Source organism: Crinia signifera, chromosome 1, assembly GCF_055691185.1.
Source record: "Crinia signifera chromosome 1, ASM5569118v1, whole genome shotgun sequence".
Classification (NCBI taxonomy): Eukaryota; Metazoa; Chordata; class Amphibia; order Anura; family Myobatrachidae; genus Crinia; species Crinia signifera.
In genome coordinates, this window is record NC_139217.1 from 250,459,140 (window position 1) to 250,484,668 (window position 25,529).

Below are 25,529 nucleotides of genomic sequence, written 5' to 3' on the forward strand. Positions count from 1 at the left end.
TTTTTGTGGCACTATTTATTAAGGATATCCATGCTTGAGTCCAGATGGTTAAAATCCAATTGATTGAGTTACTAATTAAGTCACCTGTGCTCAAGCATGGATACACTAATGGAAAAGCTTAAGATACTGTGCGGTAAGTAATTTGAAAAGGTTTAAAACTATATGTAGTAAGCAATAAGAAAATAAACAGAAAATGTGTGTCAAACATAAAAAATTGGGGGGAAAAAAATAAAGAAGTCTTGCTAACAAAGTAAATGTAAAAAGTTTTGGTACCACCACTTTCAAATGTGTAACCTTTCATGAAGTATCATATATGACTAAACTAGAACTTGTATTTCACATAAACTTTATTAGAGAAATGTTTATTATAATATATATATATATATATATATATATATATATATATATATATATATATATATATATATATATATATATATATATAGTAATTAGACAACTCTGATATCCACATACAGTATACACTCAAATGACTGAAATCAGTGCAAATTAAATTGACTAAACAAAAATATTTACAGCTGTATTACCAAAATATACATTTTTATATACTTAAACCATACTGTAGCACAACAGCTTTTAAATACAAAATATTACATTTCAGAAACAACCATAAATCATTTAGATCACCAATACAGTGGTTTGCAAATGAGACAAGAGGATACATGTAACGGCAATAAAACCAGGTCTTCAAGCTTAAAAAACCACAAGTAAACATGAGAGAGATATGAAATTTATATACAAAACACACAGGCTAGTATAAAATGAAAGCAACATTATTCTTACATTTCAAAAACAAAAAAGAAAAAGCATGGCAATGTGGATGGGTTGTGAGTGACATGTTCATTTTTTTTTATTTACAGAACAAAAAAGTACTTTTATTCAGCTTTTTCTGTAGGGGGGCCACACGTTTAACGAGGTAACACAAAATTCTTTGTTAAAAAAAGTGCAAGTGAAGGGGTGTACACACGGTGAGATTTGGGCAAGAGATTTTGGTTAGTCAAAATTTCCTACAAAGTTAGCCAAAATCTTGCAGTTTTTCTCCGGCTTAGTCAGTATTGTTTAGCATAGATTGACTGCAGGCAAGGCAATTTTGACTAGATCATAGACTATCATTACTTCGCTTAGTCAAAATCTTCAGTGTATCGAGCCAAAATCGCTTAGTCAAAAATTGGCCATTAGCCTATATCTCACACTGAGATAGAGAGTCATAAAATATGTAGATACTGCTAATACAGTAAATTGTTTAATTGAGCAGCAAACCATGTACTGTGATTCACTGAAGACAGAACTGTTTTTAGACAATACATTACATGCTTTGAAAGAAGAATGGTTGAAGCCAATATAGTAAAAAGTTAATTCTATAAAGCCAAACACATTTATACTACTACCAATATATAAAAAAAAAAAAAAAAAAAACTAAGCAAATACTGGTTAATCTTATTTATTTTGAGAACAAAAAATAGACCAGACAGAAACATTAAGTGAGGCTGGTATTGCACTGACTTTATATTTGGCTAGTTGACTTTCACATGTCTGAAACTTCCAAATCAAATTGAAGGGATTAACCATATTGCATAGTCCCTTTCAATCAATCATGGCCCCAACATACAGCAAAATGTAAGTGGTCCTCTGTATATAAGCAGAGAACCAGCACAAAAAGGATCAAGACAGATTTCCAATACTGCTAACAGCAGAGAGAGTTTCCTGTAGGAAGGAACTGCCACCTGTGCTGTATGTATGTAGGGAGTGTGCACCGTCTTCTTTCTTGTGCTCTCTCTGGACAAATTACATTAATTTGGCCTATATGAGAATAGTATCAATTTACAGTAAGACTTTAATAATGTTGCTTTCTGTTTTATTACTTGCATTCCTGGTGATAAGATATAGATTTGGCATGCATTTTATTATTTAAAATACAGTATGCTAAACAATTAATGGTCATCAATTTTACCACTACTATAGTAGATTTTGGAATTTGGTATATGAAGGCACAATGGAATAATGAGGCTATAATTATTTAAAACTCGTAATTCAAAGAATTAAAGGGTAATATTACTAAATTAGATATATTTCTGTTACTTCCCATACCTATATATAAATATATATATTTGCATACATAAATATATATAGATTATAAGAATAGGTTTCATTCAGTAGCCTGGAATATTTAATGTGATAAGGAATTACACATTTACATAACATGTAAAAATTATCTTTTTTAACACGAAAAATAACCTCCACCTAAATCAAAATGTGTGACCTAAATTAAAAAAAATAAATGACTTTAGGAAAATGGTTTGCTAGCATTGTATATAAACTACCACCTAAAATAGTCTGTTGTACAAATAAATATAAAAATGACGCTAATCAAAAAAACTTGCATTTGTGTGCTCACATTGAAGTGTGTATCACTGAAAACATGCTATATTAGTCACTGCACAGAATATAACATTGCTCCATATCTATTTCGTTCCACCATAAATAAATATTCTATTTTCATAGTGCATTAATGTCATAATGGTCACAAGTTAAATATGCCATCTAATCTAAAACATGTGGATTTGGCAGATAGAGCAGATATGTTACTGATATTTAGGTACAATTTTGAAGAATTTAAGCAATGGTAACTGCCTATGGACACAGTGAAGAAATGGGGCGCAAGACACCCTGTACGCATATTTTTGTTCAATAAATAGTATTTCATTATCTATATAAATATGTACATTTATTTCAACTTTAAAAAAAAAAAAATCAATTCTGGCTGGTTATTGAAAAAAAATGGAAGGTGTTTAGTAAACAATTTTTGTATCATAATATATATATATATAGTGTGTGCGTGCGTGCGTCTCAACTGATTACAACTTCCCATTCAACGGATTTTGAAGGACAAATAAGTACTCCACTTATGAACAGCTAGTTTCACAATTCATTTTAAAACAATGTATCCCCCAAAAATGACTTAACATAAAACACTTGTTTTAAACAATGTTTTACCACAATTAATATGCTACTGTAATTGACCATTTCTAAAACTTATCTGATTACAAATCTTTAAAGCAAATTAACATTGGGCCAGAATTACGAGTTTTATATTTCAGATTTACTACAATTTTTTAAATTCAGATTTAAGTATTATACAATTACATTTATTTGCGCTATAACAATAAGACAAGTCTGATACAATAAACGGTACTTGTTTCCTAGAACGGCCACAACGATTTAGATCGTTGTGGTCGTAAGATAAAAAATCGGATCGATCGCATCGCATGCGATTTGGTCGCATGCGATGCGACCGATCCGACCGACCGATTTTTCACCCGATTTTTTTTTTTTTTCACATGATTATTTTCAATTGCCCCCCCAAATGTTACTAAGTGGGCTAGACCCCACGATAGACGTCAACCCGAAGCGTGGCGAGCGCAGCGAGCCCGCGAGGGGCGGCGGTGCGCGTCCTCCAACCTTTTCATTCCCCTACTATCCACTAGGGCGTGGAGTGAGAATAGAATAGTGTGGCGAGCGCAGCGAGCCACCGAGCCCGAAGCGTGGCGAGCGCAGCGAGCCCCGCGAGGGGACGCGTATAACTTCACAGGTATACGCGTGCGCTCGCCACGCTTCGGGCTCGGTGGCTCGCTGCGCTCGCCACACTATTCTATTCTCACTCCACGCCCTAGTGGATAGTAGGGGAATGAAAAGGTCGGAGGACGCGCACCGCCGCCCCTCGCGGGCTCGCTGCGCTCGCCACGCTTCGGGTTGACGTCTATCGTGGGGTCATGGCGGGCACATAAAAAATGTGAAATGGGTCATATTGGCCCATTTCACCTTTTTTATCATTTTTCCCTATGTGAGATGGACTTAATCAAGCCCATCTCATCTTGTGCCATTATAATGGCACAAGACCGATTTTAATTGGTCGCGACCGACCGATTGACCCGATTTCTGTCAATCAAAGGGAAAAAATTGTAAAAAATCGGCCACATCGTGAGGATCGTGTCCCTTAATTAAGAGCCACGATCACTCACGATTGTGGCCGTTCTAGGAAACAAGTACCCAATAAACAAATACATTTATATATATTTTGGTAACATTTCAATTTCTTTAACAAGAACAATAGCTCACATAACTTTGATGCATTAATATATAATTATATTTTCGAATATGAGGCGGATCAAGACAAAAATATAAAACTAAAAAAAATATATCAATATATCCCAACATGGGGAAAGATCGTAAAATAAATCTGGCAATGTCATATAATGAAGGAAGCTCCCATATAAATATGAATATTTTGTAACATGTGCATCGTCCCCACAGAAGTCAAAGGAGCTGGAACTTAGTGTGGTAGTGTGTCCACTAGGAATATTGAGGGTGTTCTAGGATTCACACTCAGAGCGGAAACCTGCGAGATATTTACCGCTTCTAAAGCATGGCAGCAGTACACGCATTCATTATCCTCCGGCTTTACAAGAGGAAAATATGCACAGCTTTCTGCTCTGAGTGTGAAACCTAGAACTCCATGTATATTCATAGTGGACACTACCACACTTAAGTCCAGCAACTTTGACTGCTATTATTTATTTACAGTTTGTTATATAGAGCAGCATATTCCGTTGCACTTTACAATTGGAGATGATGTGCATGTTACAAAATATTAATGGAACTTCCTTCATTATATGCCATTGACAGATTTTTTTTTTTTTTACAATATTTCCCCATATATTCATATTTTTTAATTTTTAATATTTTTTCTTAATAGACCTCCTATTCAATACTATAATTATATATTTATGTGTTTATATATTAATGCATTAAAGACATGTGATCTTTTATTATTGATTCTTATTAAAAAAATTGAAATTTGATCAAAATATATAATATATAATATAATATATATATAAATTTGTTATTGTATCAGTCTTGTCTTATTGTTATAGCGCAGGGAAATCTAATATCTATGTGTACTTAGTACCTTTGGGAGGTAACTTTCACAAGTGCAATTTTTTCTCTGCTTTTTCAATCTACTTTTGTTATTAAATATTTTTTTTTTTTTTTTTTTAGAAAAAGCGCCTACATTAATTGTTGGTGATTTATCAATTATACTGGGACATTCTTTCTAAAGTGAACTGAATAAAATGTTACGGATTGATGTGCAAAGGAAATTATGTTTGAAAACATAGATGCACGTCTCTAGTAACATGATCAAAATAAATAGGATGTTACAGTGTTTTCTAATGTTCATTGTTTTTAAGCATTCCGTATTTTTTTTAGCAGCAAATGTCTACACCACCTACAGTATGTGAGTATCCCCCCCCATACACACACTTTTTACCTAGAGTACATCATCTGCAGAGATTTGTATTTAAAAATCCATTACCTGACCCTGTCCAAGTGTAATAAATATATACACTTACTGCCACAATAGCTAAAGCTGAAAAAGTAGGGCACTTGAGATACTACTACGTACTATTACGTAAATGTCTATTTAAATATCAGACAATGTAGCTTTAATATAAAAGCACTTGGATATCAATACACACTGAGGTTTGATGCAATACTTATACACTACAAATACATTAATTTGTTACTATTACAGCCACACAAAGTTACGATACCCTTATTTTGGTAAAACCTGATCATAGTCGTTAAGTGATCGCTAAAAAAAATACAATTTTTTTTCTCCTTTACATATAAAGTATAAATTATTACATTTTCCACTTGCCAAAATCTTTTATAGTTGAAAAAGTATAGCTAATCACAATCCATAGAACAACCAGTCCCTTTTAAGAAATAAATTCAGACATAATACATGAAGAATAAATACTTCCTGGATGTTTTCAAACATTCGAAGGTTGCTAAGTCACATAAGAAAAATGTTTTTTGAGCTCCAACCTAAACCAATATTTTGTAAAGCTAATGTGTGTGTATTTTGTTCATAACACTATATGATCCTTGGCAAAATATAGTTTTTCTTATTTTCCTTCCATAAAGTTACTATCCAGCTAAAATGTTTAGGAAATTCTATACATCATATTGATAACCCTACATGAAAAAATAAATATAAAACCTTGTAAAAAGAAGACTTTGCATGGGGTGGGCATTTTTGGAATGTGGGTTGCTGATATAATAACTCATAGGACTCTTTCATAAATTCCATTTTGGGTTCAAGCTTTTGGATGCTAATCATAACGCACTGTATAAAAGAAGAAATGTAACAAAAAACAAACCCTAAAGCAAAAAAATAATCATTGAGATATACAGGCATGACTAGAATGGAAAATGGGCACCCAAGGCACAGTGTCTAAGCCAAAAACAACCACATTGCACTTTTGCAGCCATGTTGTATCATGCATAAGCGGTTACCTTTACAAAGGTAGAATAATATCTAGATATACAAGGCTAAAGTCCTGATTATTTTGTTATTATTGTTAAGACTTTCACAGTCATACTGTTACTAGAAGCTGCAGAGGCAAATGTTCTGCAAAACACACAAAGACTATATAGCTATACTATGGAAGAAGTGTTTACGTCAGCTAGCGTGTTGCAGAAGACAAGTAGATGGACTCTAGTCCTATCACTGCCTCAGGTCTGCATTAGAGTGTTTCATGGGAAAGTTCCAGTACAGAGGTCATCATTTTTAGCTTCCGTTGTCATTGAGTGTAACAGAATCTCCTTTTGTCTCTTTGGAACTTGAAGAAGTTTTCTTTTGTTTCTGTTTAGACTTCTTCAGCATGTGAACCTATGCATTAAAAAAAAATAGGATTTATTTTTGTTAGTGGCAAATGTGCTAAACTGACAAAAAATGCACAGAAAGTTTACAGCAGAAGTATGACTTTTTGGAGAAAACAAAGTTGGTAATCAGCCATCAACTAACTAGATTTATACAGCATACTGGATATTAACCTCCGGCGATAGAGACATGCAGGGCCATGCATCGCTATGGCCCCTACATGTGGATCGATGTAGGGAATTTCCTAAGCGATCTAGTTAGGGAAGCAAGACTGGGGAACTCAAAACACTGCAGACAAGAGGATTGGGCGATTCATGTGTGGACTGACTGATGACATCATCCTCCATTGGGACGATTGCTGAACCCCATTTCGTTTGCTGCTTGCCACTGGATACTGTTTTATGCTTTTCTATTGTCTTTTACATGTAAGTGCAATAATTGATTAAAACCTTTTGTATATAAAAGGTGCTGCACTATCATTGTTTTATGTGTTCTATGGTCTGAATTCACTCCCTGTAGAGGGAGAAACAGAACATTATTTTGAAGAATCTCCTTCCGATTGACTGATATGCAGCGATAAAGGAAACTATTGCCTGAGTAGGTCTATGTATTTTAAGCATTCTTTCACTTGAAGGTGTTATGTGGTGTTAAGAGATTTAAAGGGAAAGCTCTTTGTTATTTAAACAATTTGTCTATTTGTTTTTTCCATTTGTAGTGGAGACAATAACACCACCTGTGTAATTTGGGCTGCACTACCTGGTAGCACTATTTTCAGGAAAAATTAATCTTTTCAATTAAAGAGCAATGCCAAACAGAGTGAGGGTGACTTCAGACATGTGGTTTGGCGAGCTTGTTAGACCTCACCTCCCTTCAGCTCTGGCGCTAGCTCTGTCCACTACTCAGTACCTCTGAATACCTTGCACACCTGATGACCTTAGCTCTGAAGGCTACTCCCCATCCTTGCCCATCTGGCATGATGTCCAGCAGCTAACATGCACCCTGGGAAAATGCCCTGCACTAGATTCACCTCTGTTGGATACTACTACATAGCAAATATGGTTTCCAGATAGGACAAATATACGAAAATGATCTGTATAATTGTGGCTCCAAAAATAGGTGCATACACATAAATGTGCTCTTCAGAGGAACACTTGATAACACAGGGACTTAATCATCATGTGTTGAGTCTGGCCAAGCCATGTAGCCACATTCTCTTCATGCTGGGACCATTAAGCTCTTACTGGTGTAGGCATATATTTTAATAGTAATAATTCATTATTGCAGATTTATTGACTGGGATGCAAGGAACCATGGCATTATAAAAGTGTAACGTGAAAATGTTTTGTATAACAAACCCACAAAAGATTTGAGAATAAACTGCTTTTCTACCTTTGGTCCAGCTGCCGAAATAATGATCTGTCCTGGTGGCTGGATCCAGGGCTCACCATCCACTTGGACGGGAATAGGTTTTAGAAGTGTTACTCGGAAGTACGAACCCTGTGCAATGCGAATTCCTGAACGGAGTCCTCCTTGGACCTGACCCTGACAACACAAGGACACTTACAATGATACAATTATATTACAGGTGAATATATAAAATTCACATACAGTAGGGGTTAGTCATCTTGGTATAAGTGCACTCCAAAAAGTGTAAATGCTGATTAGACTCAAGTTGATTCTACTCGTTAAATGCGCTCTCTCCACAAAATAAATGTTATAAGTTGATACACCCACATAGGTATAAGTGGTTACTGTAGCACCCGGCACTTAATCAGTGAGCAGGGTATATTTTAAAGCATTTTAGACATTATGTACAGCTACTGTAGTGATACATAACATAAAAAATTTCCCATAAAATGTAGATACAGTATGCCCTCCTCACTGACTGGGCACTAGAGTGAACACTAGGTATAAAAGTAGTAGTTGGAATATTGTGTACAATTTCCGGTCACATAAATTAGATCAACGCATCATATTGGTGCTCTGTAGACCGTTTTGTGTCAGTGATACAGATTTAGCTAAGAATACAAATCAGGACTCCATGTTGCAAAGAGTCATTAATGGTGAATGCAATACAAATCGGACAAACATTTTTGGCAGAATCATTTTTTATGGCTTCAATAATATTTTAAATTCATTTTAAAATTGAAAAATTTTCATGTGAAGAAAAAAAGCTTGCAAAAATAACAGTGCACGTACTCACCATGTGAACAACACCAGTTACTCCCACAACTTCAAGCAATCCATCATCAATTCTAGGCTTTCCATATCGGTTATCATTATCTGAGCCCCACAGATCAGCTCCAGATCCCCAACTAACAAAAAACAAAATATTGTATAGAAAAATGCGATGAAATCTTGGTAGAATTAATCGAATTGAATCATGTATCCTGTCGCCTTTTTATTTGCTTGCTTAAATGTTGCTACTTTTTTACAATGTGTTTACTCCCATGTATAACAGACCTACGTAAAATGAAGGCTTCTGGCCAACTTAGAAGGCTGGCGAACCGTGCGTATCTGCACTTTGAAGGTGACCATACACAACCTATTCAACTACAGCAGGGCCGAGGACAGGGCAGATTATCATGGGAGGAATAAAATGGAAAAATAGATGGATGGGAGTAAAGGGAGGGGGATACAGATGAAAGAAAGATTGAAAAAAAAGTCCTGCAATTCCAGAAACAGTACTGACCCGACAAATGACAAGTCCAAAAGCTAGAATTCTGTTTTATGGTGAGTATTTGTTTACATAAAATAAAAAAAAAAATTCTGTTAAAATGAAGAACAATGATTTGATAATTGCTATATCAGATTACCAACCTGGGGATATTTAGGAAGATAAGCCCTTCTATATTTGGCAGCTCCACCTCTTGTTGATCAACCTGAAGTTTTAAATCTTTGTGCAAATTTCGATTGTGACTTAGCTTCTGCAAACCAGCTTTGACGTACACCCCTTTATTGTGAAACCTTTCAGAGAAAGTCATGAGTTTACCACAAATCCATGGTACAATGGTTATGGTTGATAAGACAATAAAACATTATGGGCCATCTTATTACAAATAATCCTTATTTTATAATGCATTTCTGTTGCAGAGTTAATGTGAAATTAGCTAAAGGAATCTCTATTTGTAGTTTGGGTACTTGTTTCCTAGCACGGCGCCCACGATATTAAGTCGTACGACATCGAATCGCATGCCATGAACCCGATGCGATTTTAAATTGTATAAGCCCCTATACGATTTTTGGTACTTATGTAATATCTGGGCTCCCGTTTTTCTTATGAGACCGCGTCCGCTCGCCACGCTTCGGGCACGGTGGCTCGCGCTAGCCAAACTATATAAAATCAACTCCATGCGTAGTTGGATAGTAGGGGTATGAAAAAATGGGGTGCATTTAACATGGGAGGCCAGATAATACATAAATACGCGATTTTTAATTGCATAAGCACCCTAATGGGTGCTTACAATGTTAAATGTACCCCCACTTTCAACACCAACCCGAAGCGTGGCGAAAGCAGCGAGCCCGTGAGGGGTGGCGGTACGCGTCCTCCAACCTTTTCATACCCCCACTATCCACGTCGGCATAGAGTTGATTTTATATAGTGAGGCGAGCACAGCGAGGGGACACGTATTACTTTACATGTATTCCGCGTCCGTCGCCACGCTTCGGGCTCGGCGGTTCGCTGCACTCGCCACAATATATGAAATCAACTCCACACCGACGTTGATAGTGGGGGTATGAAAAGGTCGGAGGACGCGTACCGCCATCCCTCGCGGGCTCGCCACGCTTTGGGTTGGCGTTGATAGTGGGGGTGCTTTTAACATACAAAGCACTCATTACTGTTAATTATCTTATAGGGGGCACATTTAACATTGAAAACACCCATTAGGGTGCTTATACAATTTTAAATCGTATACCATTGTATATGGCATACAATGCGATGGTATACAATTTAAAATTGTATAACATCGGCTGCCATTGCGTAACATCGCATACCATCATATGCCTTATGGTCTGCGATGCGATGGGCGCCGTGCTAGGAAACAAGTACCGTATTTTGCACCAGTGATGTCATGACATCACTTGCGCAATGGGTCATTGAGTCTGCCAACCAGTATGGACACTATGGATGCCTGGGGACCAGGTGAGTACAATATTACCAATAATCCCAATCTGAAATGAACCCTTATCCAAAATAATCCTGCTTCTGAGCACTTTGGATAAGGGATACTCAACCTGTATTATAGATAATTCAATTAGACTAGGACCAAAGAAAAAAAAAAATAGACTGCGCCAATTGTTTTAACATCAGCTGATAGAAGACAAATTACCTGCTATTGAATTTTCCAGGCTCAATTTCACGGGCATGATGAAAATCCAAACTTAATTCTGCATCAATTCCAATCCCACAATAGTTGTTCATTTGAACAATCTGGGAAAGCAACAAGTTTGGCAAATGAAGACCAAATTCAATCATGACTTTATATGATACTTTATTAGAACTATTCTTCAGTATAGTAGTATGTTCAGGACTGCTAAAACCTCTATTATGTGGTGTAGCAATAGCCCCTGCAGACTAAGTTGTGTTTAGGGAAGGGGTGGCCAAACCGGTCCTCAAGATCTACCAACGGTGCATGTTTTCCAGGCAACCTGTGCATCTATAGCAGGAATGAATGCAGCATGTTTGAAAATGTGACAGTTAGTAATGACTGCAGCTGTGCACCAGCTAGGAAACCTGGAAAACATGGACCGTTGGTAGATCTCGAGGACCGGTTTGGCCACGCCTGGTTTAGGGGGTGCCGATGCTTTGTTATGCAGATTCCATACAGTCTGGCCATCCTCATGGAAATCTCCTGAAAATGTCCCTTCTAAAAATGGCTGACGCCTAGGAAGAGCGTCTATAAAGGGAAGCACAGCGCGAATCCGGGAACATTGGCGCTGCAAATGACCCTGAAACCTCTGGCAATGAGCATGTAAGTTATAATGTATAGGAGGGAACAGAATCTTTTTTGGCACGGGAGACTGCAAAAATTATACTTTTGTCCATTGGGGAAGAGGTTTTAAGCCTGGAGAAGAGATACAGAGCCATATGTACTAAGCTTTGAAAGTGATAAAGTGGAGAGTGATAAACCACCAGCCAATCAGTTCGTAACGGTCATGTCACAGGCTGAGTTTGAAAAATGAGAGGTAGAATCTGATTGGTTGGTGGTTTATCACTCTCCTCTATCACTTTTCAAGGCTTAGTACATCTTGCCCACAGTGGAAGGTGATAACGCACCAGCCAATCAACTCCTAAATGTCATTTTTCAAACAGCTGATTTGCTTAGTGCGTTATCACCTTCCGCTTTCTCTCTTTACAAGGCTTAATACATCTGCCCTATTATTCCTAGTAACAATGCTCCTAATACCAAGGATGTCCGTATCATTTCTAAAGGGTCCCATACATCAGCAGAGCATTAGGACAATTTCACATTCTTTAGATATCTGGCTCGATGCACAATTTGTGGACAAAATATGAACGGGATTGGCAAGCAGGGATTTTTAATATGCTATTTTGTAGAAGCCCCGATGTAACGTTGATGCGGTTGTTGCCGGGGTGTTGGCCCCCAGTCTGTATTATGCGCTGTATATTTTAAATGTATTCTATTTAACAAACTGCAATCACATTGTACAAACTAGTGAATTTTACAGTCACCAGTCCCGAACACAATTTGGAACTTACTTAATATGTAATGGGCATTTTAAATTTAACAAATTAACTGTATCTTTCCATTATGCACTCTATGTAGAGTTCAAAACTAGTCACACGTTACGTGACACAATCGCTAGAGTATCAGATCAAATATGGGTCCGGATGTAATGTGGTACGAGTCCAGCAGCTGTGCGGATGAACTCAGAGGGTTTATTTTTTTTAAAGGGGCATTGATTTGAAAGGCAAAACCATGCTAACCTTTACGCCCATCAGTTTTGCACCACGATACATCTGGCCTATGGTGATATTAGAAAGCTAAATAGGGGTGACCTGTAGGATGAATATTTAAATAAGCCTATGTAGAAATAGAAGATAATTCTATGTGGCAGCACTAAGTAAAAGTTCTATACACAATGGGTTTGCAAAGCATGACACGGGCTCTTGTTAACACAGAACATCCACCTTCATACGGCCTCTGATTTTACAGCTTGAGGCTATTCTCCTGCAGTTACTTTATTCTGCTACGTTATATAGAAAATGTGAGCACACACTGCAAACTTTTCACAATTATAATTGGTTCTTACACATACTGTGCTGAATATATAAAAGATGAAGATGGTACAAATACATTATCATAAAGCAGGCACAATAATGTACAGTACTTAAGCAACTATGCTAACCTGTTGTGTAAGATTATGATGTTAATGAGAAAATTTAGCTTGTGTCAAAAATACTGTCTACCGTAGCTTTGACTCCATTTAGTATCAAAGGCATACGGTATGTATCAGAACTTGGAGAGAGTTAAAGACCCAATCAATCAGCTCCTGTCATTTTTCAAAGTAATGCTGTGTGCACACCAGCTGATCTATCCTCCATTAGATTCCATATAACAATGGAACATCGACTAGTGTGTACCAGCGATATGAATGAAAAGCGTGAAACACAGCCGATGCCCAATATATCAAAATATATATTGGCAGGTCTTGCATTGTGTACACACGATCCGCTGTCTGTACACATGCATAATAGATAGCAGTGATTGTAAAATACACTGCCCTGTCCGATGACAGATATATCGATATGCAGATATATCTGCCAGCATGTACCCAGTCTGTTAAACAACAAGATAATTGGTTGGCACTTAATCGCTCTCCAATTATTGATAAATCTCCCCTAGTCCCCAGGACAAGTCTAGAAATCTGCTATCACTTTGTATATTGCCTTTTTAGCATAATCTAGTCTAGAGGGATGCATGTTGAATACCCCTCCTCTATATATGTTACACTGAGGGACTGATTGAATTAGCTCAAAATGAATTCAGTATATAAAATAGTACAAATATAATTCCCTTGCAAAATAAACATTACAGTATAGAAAGAAAGAAAAAGTTTATTTGCTTTGACTGCAGTGGGAAATACGGACATACCTTTGGTGGCTCAGGCTCTGATATACCATTTTCCATTGAGTCAACAACTTCTTGAGCATCAAGAAGTATTGTCCAGCGATCCATTAGGACATTTTCTGCTTCATCTACAGATAAGAGAACTGAATATGGATCCTCTCCACTGTACCCAGCTCCCCACCTAAGGACTCTCCCCAAATCATTTCCTAGAAAAAATGGGGGAAAAAAACCTGTAGTAGCTTCTTATAGTACAAGGGGACCATGGAACGCGTGAGAAAACCCTCTCTCCAGCAGATGGCTCTATTCTCTAACTTTAAACACATCACTTTTCAATGCAAATGCAAGACAGAAGTGTTATAAGCAACCACACTAAATACATGACAACCCATACCTGAAGTTAATAATAAAATAAACAAATCGCACACTAAAACACTGAAAGGTGGAGACATAAAATGATATTTGCGTAATATAAACAAAAGCAGCTATTTTTTGCAGAATGTAGAAGTTCTGCTGGATTGAAAGAAGTGTTTTCTCTGTGTGTGCTAACATAGCTTTGTGCAATACCCATTCTGTTTTTTACTTTTAAATGACAGGGTGAAGAGCATTTGTGGCTGCAAAACCGAGGTGAGGTGACAGAGGATGCGGTTATCTGGTGTTCTAGCCAAAGCTTCACATGGGGAGGAATAATAATGATTTGTGTCCTTGATTACAAACCCTCCCTCCATTGTTTACGTTGTTGTGTTAACAATAGTGTCTCTATTTAGGACAGGCATCATAGTCCCTAGATAAATCCCAGCAAATAATCCCTTATTGTTCAATCATACTGTGGAAAGACTGATAATGTTTCATACAATTTCACAATGAACGCAATACAATGTTTAAACCAGCTTGCACAGAACAATTATAAGCAAACAGGTATAGAAGTAAATCATTTGTATACCGACTTAAACAATTATTTTATGAAAACTTAAATCTCTGTGTGCATCTTTTAAAAATGGATAAGGGACCTTCCTTTTAGACCACCTCCTACACCAGGGGGATTCAGAAAAATAATCAAGTGTCTGCAAAGACAGACTCTGTAAAAAGAGGCAAGTTTGGCCCACCCCAACTTGGTCACATCCTGCTCTTCATACTTTGTTCACATTTGGGAGGTCAGAATACCTAATAGATGCCTTCTCCAAAGACACAGAGCACTCACAATGCCACAGAATGCTTGTTTTATTCTATGTGCATGTAAACACCTTCTTAACCTATTCATTATGTTCTCCTAGTGGTAATGATCAATTTATATTTCCTTTATTTCTGTTGTCATCCTTCATGTACAAAATGGTGTCACATACAAATCAATGTAGACATACCTGTTCCTAGAGGTAGGACAGCTATAGAAGGTTCTGTACAAACTAACTTGTGTCGTATTTCCTCGAGGGCACCAAGTACCCAACCGACTGTACCATCACCACCACATACTAGTACTCGAAAATAGGGAACTTGAGAGAATGTATGAAATCTGAATGGAATAAAATAAGCATTAAAATGTTTACATTTTGTATAATTTTAGTGGTTACTGCAGCAAGAAATAAACATTTGTGGGGTACACTGATTGAACAGAGTGAAAGTGAAAGAAGGTCTGATATTTGTTTTATGTATAAATAGAAGGATTTTGATTTATTATTAGGTATAAATATTATGGGATGCATTCAAGATCGTGACAGAATACCAACAGTGTATTGGGGTTGGGGTTAGGCTTATACCCCTTTCCCACTGCAGCTCTTAAACGGTAAATTGCTGTTTTTTCACCCACAATTTACCGTTTAAGGCTGCAGTGGGAAAGCGCCAGAGTTGTAATACCGGTTAAAGTTAACCGGTATTTCAACCCGTTTAAAAAGCAGAGTCCTACACGTTTAAATACCGTTTTTAAAGGCAGTGGGAATGCCTCTTAAACGGTATTTCAAATACCACACTACTTCAACCTCCCCTGGTACCTGCCCTGTGCCCACCCTCCCCTGATACTTACCTTCGTGGGGGATCCGGGCAGCGGGGTTCACGCACTGCTGGGGAGGCATCGGTCCGGCATGGGCACAGTACTTCGGGTCCCTCTGGATGCTGGGCAGTGGGGACGCAGCGGGGTCCATCCCACATGGGCACGGTGCTGGTGGTGCAGCAGGGTCCATGTGGGCTCCTTATTGGCCTTCCCCAAAACAGACTCTCACCACTACAGCCCATCATGAATGCAGCTCCCAGGCTAATCTTCCTAGCCAGACGTTCATCGTCTGCAAAGCTACTCAGTCACTTCATTGGTTACCTGTATTCTACCGTACTCAATACAAAATTATTTTACTTACACACAAGCCATAAACCAAACTACACCAACATACATATCTTCTCTTATCTCAAAATATCATCCAACACGACCTCTACGCTCCCCCCAAGATCTGCGTCTCTCATCCACACTCATTACTCGCTCCCATTCCTGACTGCAGGACTTTCTTCGGGCTGCACCCACTCTGTGGAATGCCCTCCCAAGCACAATAAGACTCTTCTCCAGTCTCCAAACCTATAAGGGTTCCCTAAAAAATTAACTCTTCAGGCAAGCTTATCAAATTCCAGAACCAGTCACAGAACCTTGCATTCTGGTGGAATCGATGCAATAAAGAATACAGTATCTATCCTTATGTATCAATGCCTATTTCCCTATAGATTGTAAGCTTGCAAGCAGGGCCCTCCTACATTTTGACTGTCTGTAAATACCCTGTTTGTTGTATCACTGTCTCCTTTGTAAAGCGCAACAGAATATGCTGTGCTATATAAGAAATGGTTAATAAATACATAAATAAATTGGGTCAAATGGCCCCAAATCAAAGTGTTTTGGGGCCTTTCGGTTTGCTTTGCTCTATATCATGTATTTAGGAACACCCACCCCCCTTTAAATACTCTCTGTAGAGCTATGGTAGAACAATTCCATAAATGTATGTAAGAAATGGATGGAATTCTTAAATATATATAATAAAACTGTCGTGCAAAGTTTTACTTGAAAATATTTATCATATTTTAGTTTCTCAATGCATACTTTAATTAAAACTAAATATAATAAAAAAGTAAAAAAAATATTGTAATTGTACGTGACTGTTTACTGCCACTCTTTTTTAAAAGTGAATCACAAAGGTTCAGCGGCTACTTAAATGAAAGGAATGGAAACTCACATTTCCTTAAGCATAATAAAGTCCATTACATTTTCATTCACACAGTTTTCAACTCACACCAGACAAGTGGAAATATCAAGTCCTGCCCTTTACTAACAACTTGACTGTTCCCGTAGATACATAACACAAAAAAAAAAAAAACACATTTGCGTGCCTGTCATCTATAGTGTTCTACCTGCTCTTTTTCCATTCAAGTGTGAAACTTTACGATTAGCTATTGTGAGAAAACCAAACCACAAATTCTTGTGACTGCATTTGATTTTTATCTCACACAACTCCTCTAATATAGAGTATTTGCATGTTGTATAATATAGGAGTCTAAACATTAAATAAAAGAAAGCACTACATTTGTTGGATGTAATTTAGTACATATGTAAACATTTAAAAAAATATGATATATTGATACTCTCAAATATCAGTGCGCTCACCCTATAATATACCGATATATGTGATCATTTCATTTATACATGAATAAAAAGTCTAATTAAAAAATATCACAATATTTTATTTTTTACATAAAATGTCCAAAATACAGTTAAAACATGATATCTGTATGGTTTTTCAAAGAATAATTTGCGGGAGTTGATTTTCAATGTAATTCTTCCATGAATAGGTTGTAAAGTTGAGAAGAAAACCCTAAGCGTTTCATCTGTTAGGACTTCTTCAGGGGCAAAGTCTATGATCTTAATACAAATAGTACTTCAGGTATATTTTTATGTAGCTAGGTTCCACCATGAACCATAAAATCAGGAAGTGATTATCGGTAGATAACGATCTAATAGAGCAGTGGTGTCAAACTCATGGCCCTCCAGCTGTTGTGGAACTACACATACCAGCATGCTACCACAGTTTCAGCAATCCATTATATAAAATCTGTGGCAGGGAATCATGGGACGTGTAGTTCCACAACAGCTGGAGGGCCATGAGTTTGACACCACTGTAATATATTTGCATATAGTATCCACTAAAATATAGACACCCTGCCTGGAATTGTGTTTTTGGATTAGACATATATAAAATTGACAGTATGCCGACTCAAGGGATTTGAACTGTCGACAAGAATTTGAATGCAGACCAGTCCTTACAGTAAATTTCAGGTCCAATGGACACACAGTCATTGGACCTGAGAGTTATTGTGAGGAATAACTAACCTAATTGTTGACCACTCCGGTCACCAATGGGGGTTGAAATGTCTGAATCCCAAGCAAATTTATGAGGGTCAGGGGAAGACGGGGCTACAATGGTGTGCTATAGAACTGATATATTGCCTTTGCAGCTTATAGAATAAATAAAAAAGATTTGAAAAGGGGTCAGGGATTCAAAGGGAAAGGGCAGGAGATTGTGAATGTACAAAACTGACAATTTGCAGGACATTTCTTTTGATGTTTGCAATATGTAAAAAAAAACAAGACAACAATACCACATACCCAGGCAGCGGGCCCCCATTTGTTAGCTCAAAAACTTGATTTGGGTTTAGCAGCTTGCGGAAACTGTAGAGAAGATCACGTCCCTTGAGACCTCCACTCTTAGGGTTGACAAAAACCAACAGGGGGCAGGAATATTGAGGTAATTTTTCATGCTGGACGGAACAAAACCAAGATAAGCCATTAGTAACATAGCATGTACATTTATAAAAATTCTAGTACGCAAGGAAGAGAATGACCAGGCCATCACCAGGAAAGTGGAGCAGACACAGATTTTCTTCTAGAATGATGGGACTAAGAAATCTTCTAATTTCACACTACCAGAGGGATTATGGCAGTGCACTGTGACCCTGTCTTTGTGCTAGGCCTGTCTAAATGTGTTACACCAAATAGGCCACAGTCAAAAAATTTAGCTGTGCAGGTGTCAAAACCGTTCAGTTCTCCATGCACATAAAAGATCCAGTTTCACACTGCTCACGTACCTAAACAAAAATAATTGTTTAATACAAGTAAGAAAGGCAACTAAACTAGTAAATAGAATTGTAAGGGTTGCTACCTGATTTGTATTTTACAAGTTTGCTTACTAAATTGGCATGAGGAGCTAGGAAGAGGTTAACCTCTTATTTTTAGTAGGAAAAAAACTTACCTGGAACTCAGTCCTGTTGTAAATAGCATTATACCAATAAATGTAAGAGACAGACAAAGGTAAAGGTTCACATTGTCACATAACAAAGGGTTATTAATTCACTAATTATGTCTAGTAATCTAATAACTAACTACAGGGGATCTTTTTATTTTTTTAACTGCATGGTCAAACCATAAACAGTTAAATCTTACCCATGTAGCTCTGCAAGCAGACAATAAAAGTAAATGTAATCATATTATTATTTATATACCACCAAATACATAATGCTTTGCAGAATATATTTGTTGTTACAGACAATCGTCCCTGCTCCACTGGAGCTTACAGTCTAAATTCCTTAACACATAAGCAATTATACACACTGGGGTACACTTGGGTGGAAACCTATGCAAACACAGGCTTTTCTGTTCCACTGCACATGCATGTACGGCTAGCCAGACATGTTCCTCCTCAGTCTGGCCTGGCAATACAGATTGAGCAGCTGTTTAGCGGGCCAACCGCCGGAAGGGGACACGCCTGACGGGGCTCCCCACCGCCTCCAACTAATCCTGATGTTCTCCCTGAAGCAGAGACGGGCAGGGCACCATCCCCCGCCACCCAAAAACTGGAACACGCGTGAGACGCTCTCGCTTCCCAGTCAGATGGAGCGCCATTCTGCCAAGCCCCAGCGCTGGCTGTGAGGCGCTCCATCTGCATATCAGATAGGTTTCTTTGTAATGAGGCATACCCATGTAGAGATTATGCTAAGCAATAAAGGGATTTTTGTAAGAACTTACCGTTCGAATCCCTTTCTCTGATATGGTCCTGGTGACACAGCTCAACACTGGGATGTAGGAGGGTCCGAAGGAGCCAGGCACCTATCCTAAAGCTTTAGAGGGTAGGCTCCTCCCCTACTGCATCCCTGGACTCTTCAGTTCAATCTTTCAAAGCCACTGGAATACATTAACTCAGTACAAACGCCTGCACATATTATATGCACATTTTATAACAGAAACTGTTAACTTTTAACCATTTTAACATGAACATCATGAAATTCTGGCATACTTACTGAGCGTAAGGGAGGGATCGCTGTGTCACCAGGACCATATCAGAGAAAGGGATTCGAACGGTAAGTTCTTACAAAAATCCCTTTTTCTCTTTCAATGGTCCTGGTGACACAGCTCAACACTGGGACGTTCCAGAGCCGGTCCTTTGGGAGGGTACGCTCAGGTCTGCAGCTCTCAGCACTGCTCGCCCGAATGATGCGTCCTCCGACGCGAACTCATGGAATCTATAGAATTTGGCAAATGTGTGAACAGATGACCAAGTGGCAGCTCTGCAAACCTGCTCAGCTGTGGCCCCATGTCGGACCGCCCAAGAGGTGGCAACTGACCTGGTGGTATGCGCATTTATTCTGGCCGGTACAGGCCTACCCACTTTGGTGTATGCAAAGGCTATCACAGAACGCAACCACCTAGCAATGGTCTGCTTAGATGCAGGCCAACCAATTTTATGTACGTCATACAGTACCAATAAAGTGTCAGTTTTCCTAACACTCTTCACTCTGTCCACATATATGCGTAAGGCACGCACAACATCCAAAGTCTTCAACTTGTCCCTTTTCTTGGAACCCTCTGGGGGTTGAAACACAGGTAGAACTATCTCCTGATTTAAATGGAAGGCAGAGACTACCTTCGGTAAAAATTGCGGCACTGTTCTCAGAACAGCCCTGTCATCGTGAAAAATTAAGAAGGGAGATTTACATGACAAGGCTCCCAGCTCTGACACCCTTTTAGCAGATGCTACTGCTACCAAAAACACTAGCTTCCACGTGAGAAACTTAAAGTCAGCCGACCTTAAAGGCTCAAAAGGTGCCTTCTGAAGGCAATCCAAAACCAGTGACAGATCCCAAGGTGCTACTGGTTGCTTGTAAGGGGGTTTCAGTCTGGATACCCCTTGTAAAAAGGTTTGAATCTCCGGTAAAATGGCAATTCTTTTTTGAAAATAGATGGACAAGGCCGAAATCTGCACCTTCAACGACTGAAGGCTTAGGCCCGAAGAAAATCCATCTTGTAGAAAATCCAACATTTTTGATAATTTGAAGTGAGATGTGTGAGCTTTTTGCCTCTCACACCATCTAATATAAGTCTTCCAGACTCTATAATAATTTGCCGAAGAAACAGCTTTTCTGGCTTTTATCATAGTCTGCACTACTGCGTCAGAAAAACCTTTCTTTTTTAAAATGGCGGTTTCAATAACCAAGCCGTCAAAATCAATCGATCGGAATCCAGGTGATTGAATGGGCCTTGTCTTAACAGGTCTGGTCTCAGAGGTAGACGCCATGAATCCACTGATAACCTCTGAAGCCTCGAGTACCAAGACCTCCTTGGCCAATCTGGGGCCACAAGGATCACCGGAACCTTCTGGTCCTGTACCCTCTTCAACAGTCTCGCTAACATTGGAATTGGAGGGAATGCATAAAGAAGGTCTCCCTGCCAATGAGTAGTCATGGCATCCACTGCCTCTGCTAGCGGATCTCTCGTTCTGGCATAGAACCTGGGCACCTGATGGTTGAACCTGGATGCCATTAGGTCCAAATCCGGAGTTCCCCACATTTCCGTGATCTGGTGAAACACCTGAGGATGTAGGCTCCATTCTCCTTCCTTGAGCTCCTCCCTGCTCAGGAAGTCTGCTTCTATATTTTCCACTCCTGGAATGAATATAGCCGATATGGCAGGAACATTCTGTTCCGCCCATAGGAAGATTCTGGACACCTCCCACATGGCCAATATGCTGCGTGTACCTCCCTGGTGATTCAGATACGCCACAGCTGTGGCATTGTCGGTCTGAATCCTCAAGGGGAGGTTCCTTAACCTGTCTTCCGCCAAGGAGATCACTTTCCAGACAGCTCTCAGCTCCAAGATGTTGATTGGTAACACTGATTCGTCTGCCGTCCACAGGCCCTGCAGCCTGAGATCCAGGGCTACTGCCCCCCAGCCCCTGAGACTGGCATCAGTAGTTACTACCAACCAGTCCCAGGTCTGTAATGACCGACCCCACTGAAGGGATTCTACCTCTGTCCACCATTTCAAGGAGTCCCGAGTGTCCGCGGACAGCACTATCAACTCCGTCTTCATGGACAAAGTGTTTCCTGACCAGGCTGACAAAATGTTCCATTGGAATACTCGTGAGTGGAACCTGGCAAATTGAAGCGTCTCGAATGACGCCACCATTTTCCCCAGGAGTTTGAGGCACCTCCATACTGACAAGCTCGGAGCTCTGAGAATCTCCTGAACTAGGGTGACCAGGTCCCTGGCCTTTATCTCCGGGAGAAATACCCGATGGAGATGGGTATCCAGTATGACTCCCAAGAACTGGATCCTCTGTGATGGTACCAGCTGAGATTTTTGTAAGTTTAAAATCCAGCCGTGAGCCTGCAAAAAACTGATGGCCTCTTTCAAGTGACTTTGCAGCAGGGTTGCTGACTCCGCCTTGAACAGGAGATCGTCCAAATAGGGTATTACTGTGATTCCCCTGAGCCTCAGCACTGCCGCCATCACAGACATTATCTTTGTAAATACCCTTGGCGCGGTTGCTAGCCCAAAGGGTAACGCCCGGAACTGTAAATGCAGGTCTCCTATGGCAAATCTCAACAGCGTCTGATGTTCCGGGTGAATGGGAACGTGCAGATATGCGTCTTGGACATCCATGGACGCCAGAAATTCTCCCTGGTCCAGACTCAGGAGAAGAGACTTTAAAGACTCCATTTTGAAATGGTCTACCCATAGGTGAACATTTAAGGACTTCAAATTTAGTATTGGTCTGAAAGACCCGTCTGGTTTGGGCACCAGGAACAGCGTGGAGTAAAATCCTTTCTTCCACTCTGCCCTGGGAACCGGAATTACCACCCCTTTTTCCAAAAGGGAATGAGCCGCTCTCATCAGAGCTGTGCGCAGGAGCGCCTGCTTTGGTATGGGTGTGGGGATGAACCTCTTCGGAGGGCGCCCTCTGAAAGGGATTTTGTAACCCTGGGTAATAATCTCTAAGACCCAGGTATCCTGGTCTAGAGAAGCCCAAGCGTCCCTGAAGTGTGTGAGACGCCCCCCCACCTTTATCCCTGCCGGGCTTATCCCCAGGCAGTCATGCGGAGGGTTTATCCTCTCCTTTAGAGGCAGGCTTCTTATGGAAAGAGCCAAACTTGGACCTTTGAGATTTGCCCCTGGAGGTCTGAAACCTTCCCCTGAACGACTGTCCCCGAAAGGACGCACCACCTCTAGGGGAGGGCCGAAAGGACGGCCTAAAAGCAGCGAATCTGGATGACTGCTTTGTTGAGGAGGCCGGCAGAAACGTACTCTTGCCGCCTGTGGCTTGTTTTATAATCTCCTCAAGCTCAGAACCAAAAAGTAACTTTCCCTTGAAAGCTAACAATTCTAGGGCCTTTTTGGACTCATTGTCCGCTTCCCAGGCCTTAAGCCAGAGCACTCTCCTGGCATTAATAGAGACTGTGGACACTCTGGTAGCCATTTTAAGAGCTTCCTCCTCTGCTTCCACCGCATATTCTGCCGCGGCCTTAATCTTTTCTGCTACCAGCAAAGCACCAGGGTCAGCCTGCAGCATGGTGCATAACTCACCAGCCCACTCTATAATGGCCTTAGAGACCCAGGCTGAAGCAATAAGGGGGCGCAGGGTAAACCCCACCCCTTCAAAAATAGCTTTGAGGTTTCCCTCGAGCTTTTTATCCACAGAATCTTTAAAAGCTGCACCACCCTGTACAGGCAATACCGTAGCTTTTGATAAACGTGCCACAGAAGCATCCACAACAGGCACTTTTTCCCAGAGTTCAGAATGAGACTCCGGCATGGGGTACAGACTAAGGAATCTTTTAGGCATCTGTAGCCTCTTATCTGGGGTTTTCCAAGCCCCTTCCAATAGTTCCTGTAACCCCTCATCTGAGGGAAAAGTAACAGCCTCCTTCCGCTGTCGCTTAAAAACACCCTTAACAGGGGTCTTATCCTCAACAGACAGTTTTAACGCCTGTTTAACAGCTACAATGAGATCCTCTATACCAGCAGCAGAGGTCTCTTCAAAATCATCACCCTGGTCCCAGGGTGTGTCAGTATACTCTCCTTCCTCCTCCTCTAACACATTAGGCATAGCATAAGACCTTTTAGGGGTCCCTGCAACATCATCCATTTTGTCCAGTATTTCACTGAATCTGTTGATCCCTTTAGCAGTATCCTGCATCACTTGAATAAGCGCAGGATCTGCCTGGGTAAGAGGCAAGGAGCCAGACGACTGCTGAGATGATGGCATAGGTCTCTGTGATTCTACCAGCACATCACTCTGCCTGTCCAGAAGCTGCACCAAAGCGTTTACAGACCTGCCTAGGGCACTGGCCCACGCAGGTTCACTCTGCTCTGCCCTATGGTGTTCACTGCCCATGGGTCTCACATCAGCGCAAGTAATGCATAAGCCCCCCTTGGCCATCTGCTCAGGGACAAACTTTTGTGTGCAAACATTGCACGCGCTCAGTGCACTAAGGGCTCCCTCCCCCAAAACCACAGCCTGATGCTCAGACATGATGCAAGTGAAAAATATATATATCTTAATATACACAGTGCAAACAATTGTACAAGCGCTTATACAAAGTCAATGCACCCAGTCACTTAGCTGTCTGTAGGTTTCAACTGCGGGGAAGCGATGCCCAGGAAATCCAAGTCACTCTGCCAGGATCAATTAGCCAGCTCAGCTCCGCTGCAAGCGTTCTGAAAGGCGCCAAAGTCAGAGTGAAGGAAGAGACCAAAAGTCCCTGCTGCTGCGGGGTCCGTGACCTTTTGGCGCCAACCACCCCCAGCTAGCCGCTCCTTAGGTAGGATTTCCTTGTTCCAGTGTCTCCCCCTCAAATGGGGACCACTTGGAACATGCCTGTCACAGCGCTGCTGTCCTCTCAGTCAGGAGCTCAGCGTGTAAGCTCCGCATAAAATGGCTGCCGCCATCACGGAGCGCCTGTCCCCCATGATCCCCACCTAACTGTGGAGCCGGTTTCAGGCTACTCCGGAGCCCAGGCAGCCTCTTAATAGAGGCTATGAGCGCAGCACAGGGAGACCAGACAGCGTCTACCCTGTGCACAGATAGCTGACAGGACGCGCTTCTGTCAGCTCCTGCTGCGCTAGCAGTGTGAGGATTCACTATGAAAATCCTCACACTGTGCCTACCTAGCTAGGGTAATAGTTAATAAAATAATAAAAATCCCCTAACTACTCTATTTCTTCGGCTGCTCCGCAGCCCTTTAGAATAGCACCCACTCCAGTGGGCACCTAACACGAACTGAAGAGTCCAGGGATGCAGTAGGGGAGGAGCCTACCCTCTAAAGCTTTAGGATAGGTGCCTGGCTCCTTCGGACCCTCCTACATCCCAGTGTTGAGCTGTGTCACCAGGACCATTGAA

At 40.2% G+C, this 25,529-nt stretch overlaps 1 protein-coding gene across 1 annotated transcript in view; it reads right to left on the bottom strand.

Annotated features, from left to right (window-relative positions):
• Positions 1-3,785: 3,785 nt before the first annotated feature.
• The window catches only part of DGKQ (diacylglycerol kinase theta), a 149,625-nt gene continuing 127,881 nt past the window's right edge, over positions 3,786-25,529 (bottom strand). Inside the window, exons 16-23 of the mRNA XM_083180019.1 lie at positions 18,464-18,615; positions 15,195-15,343; positions 13,861-14,042; positions 11,074-11,174; positions 9,563-9,709; positions 8,946-9,057; positions 8,132-8,284; positions 3,786-6,751 (exon numbers count right to left, since the gene is read on the bottom strand). Of these exons, the coding sequence (XP_083036145.1) occupies positions 6,650-6,751; positions 8,132-8,284; positions 8,946-9,057; positions 9,563-9,709; positions 11,074-11,174; positions 13,861-14,042; positions 15,195-15,343; positions 18,464-18,615 (1,098 nt within the window). The 3' untranslated portion in view covers positions 3,786-6,649. The remainder of the gene's footprint in view (positions 6,752-8,131; positions 8,285-8,945; positions 9,058-9,562; positions 9,710-11,073; positions 11,175-13,860; positions 14,043-15,194; positions 15,344-18,463; positions 18,616-25,529) is intronic.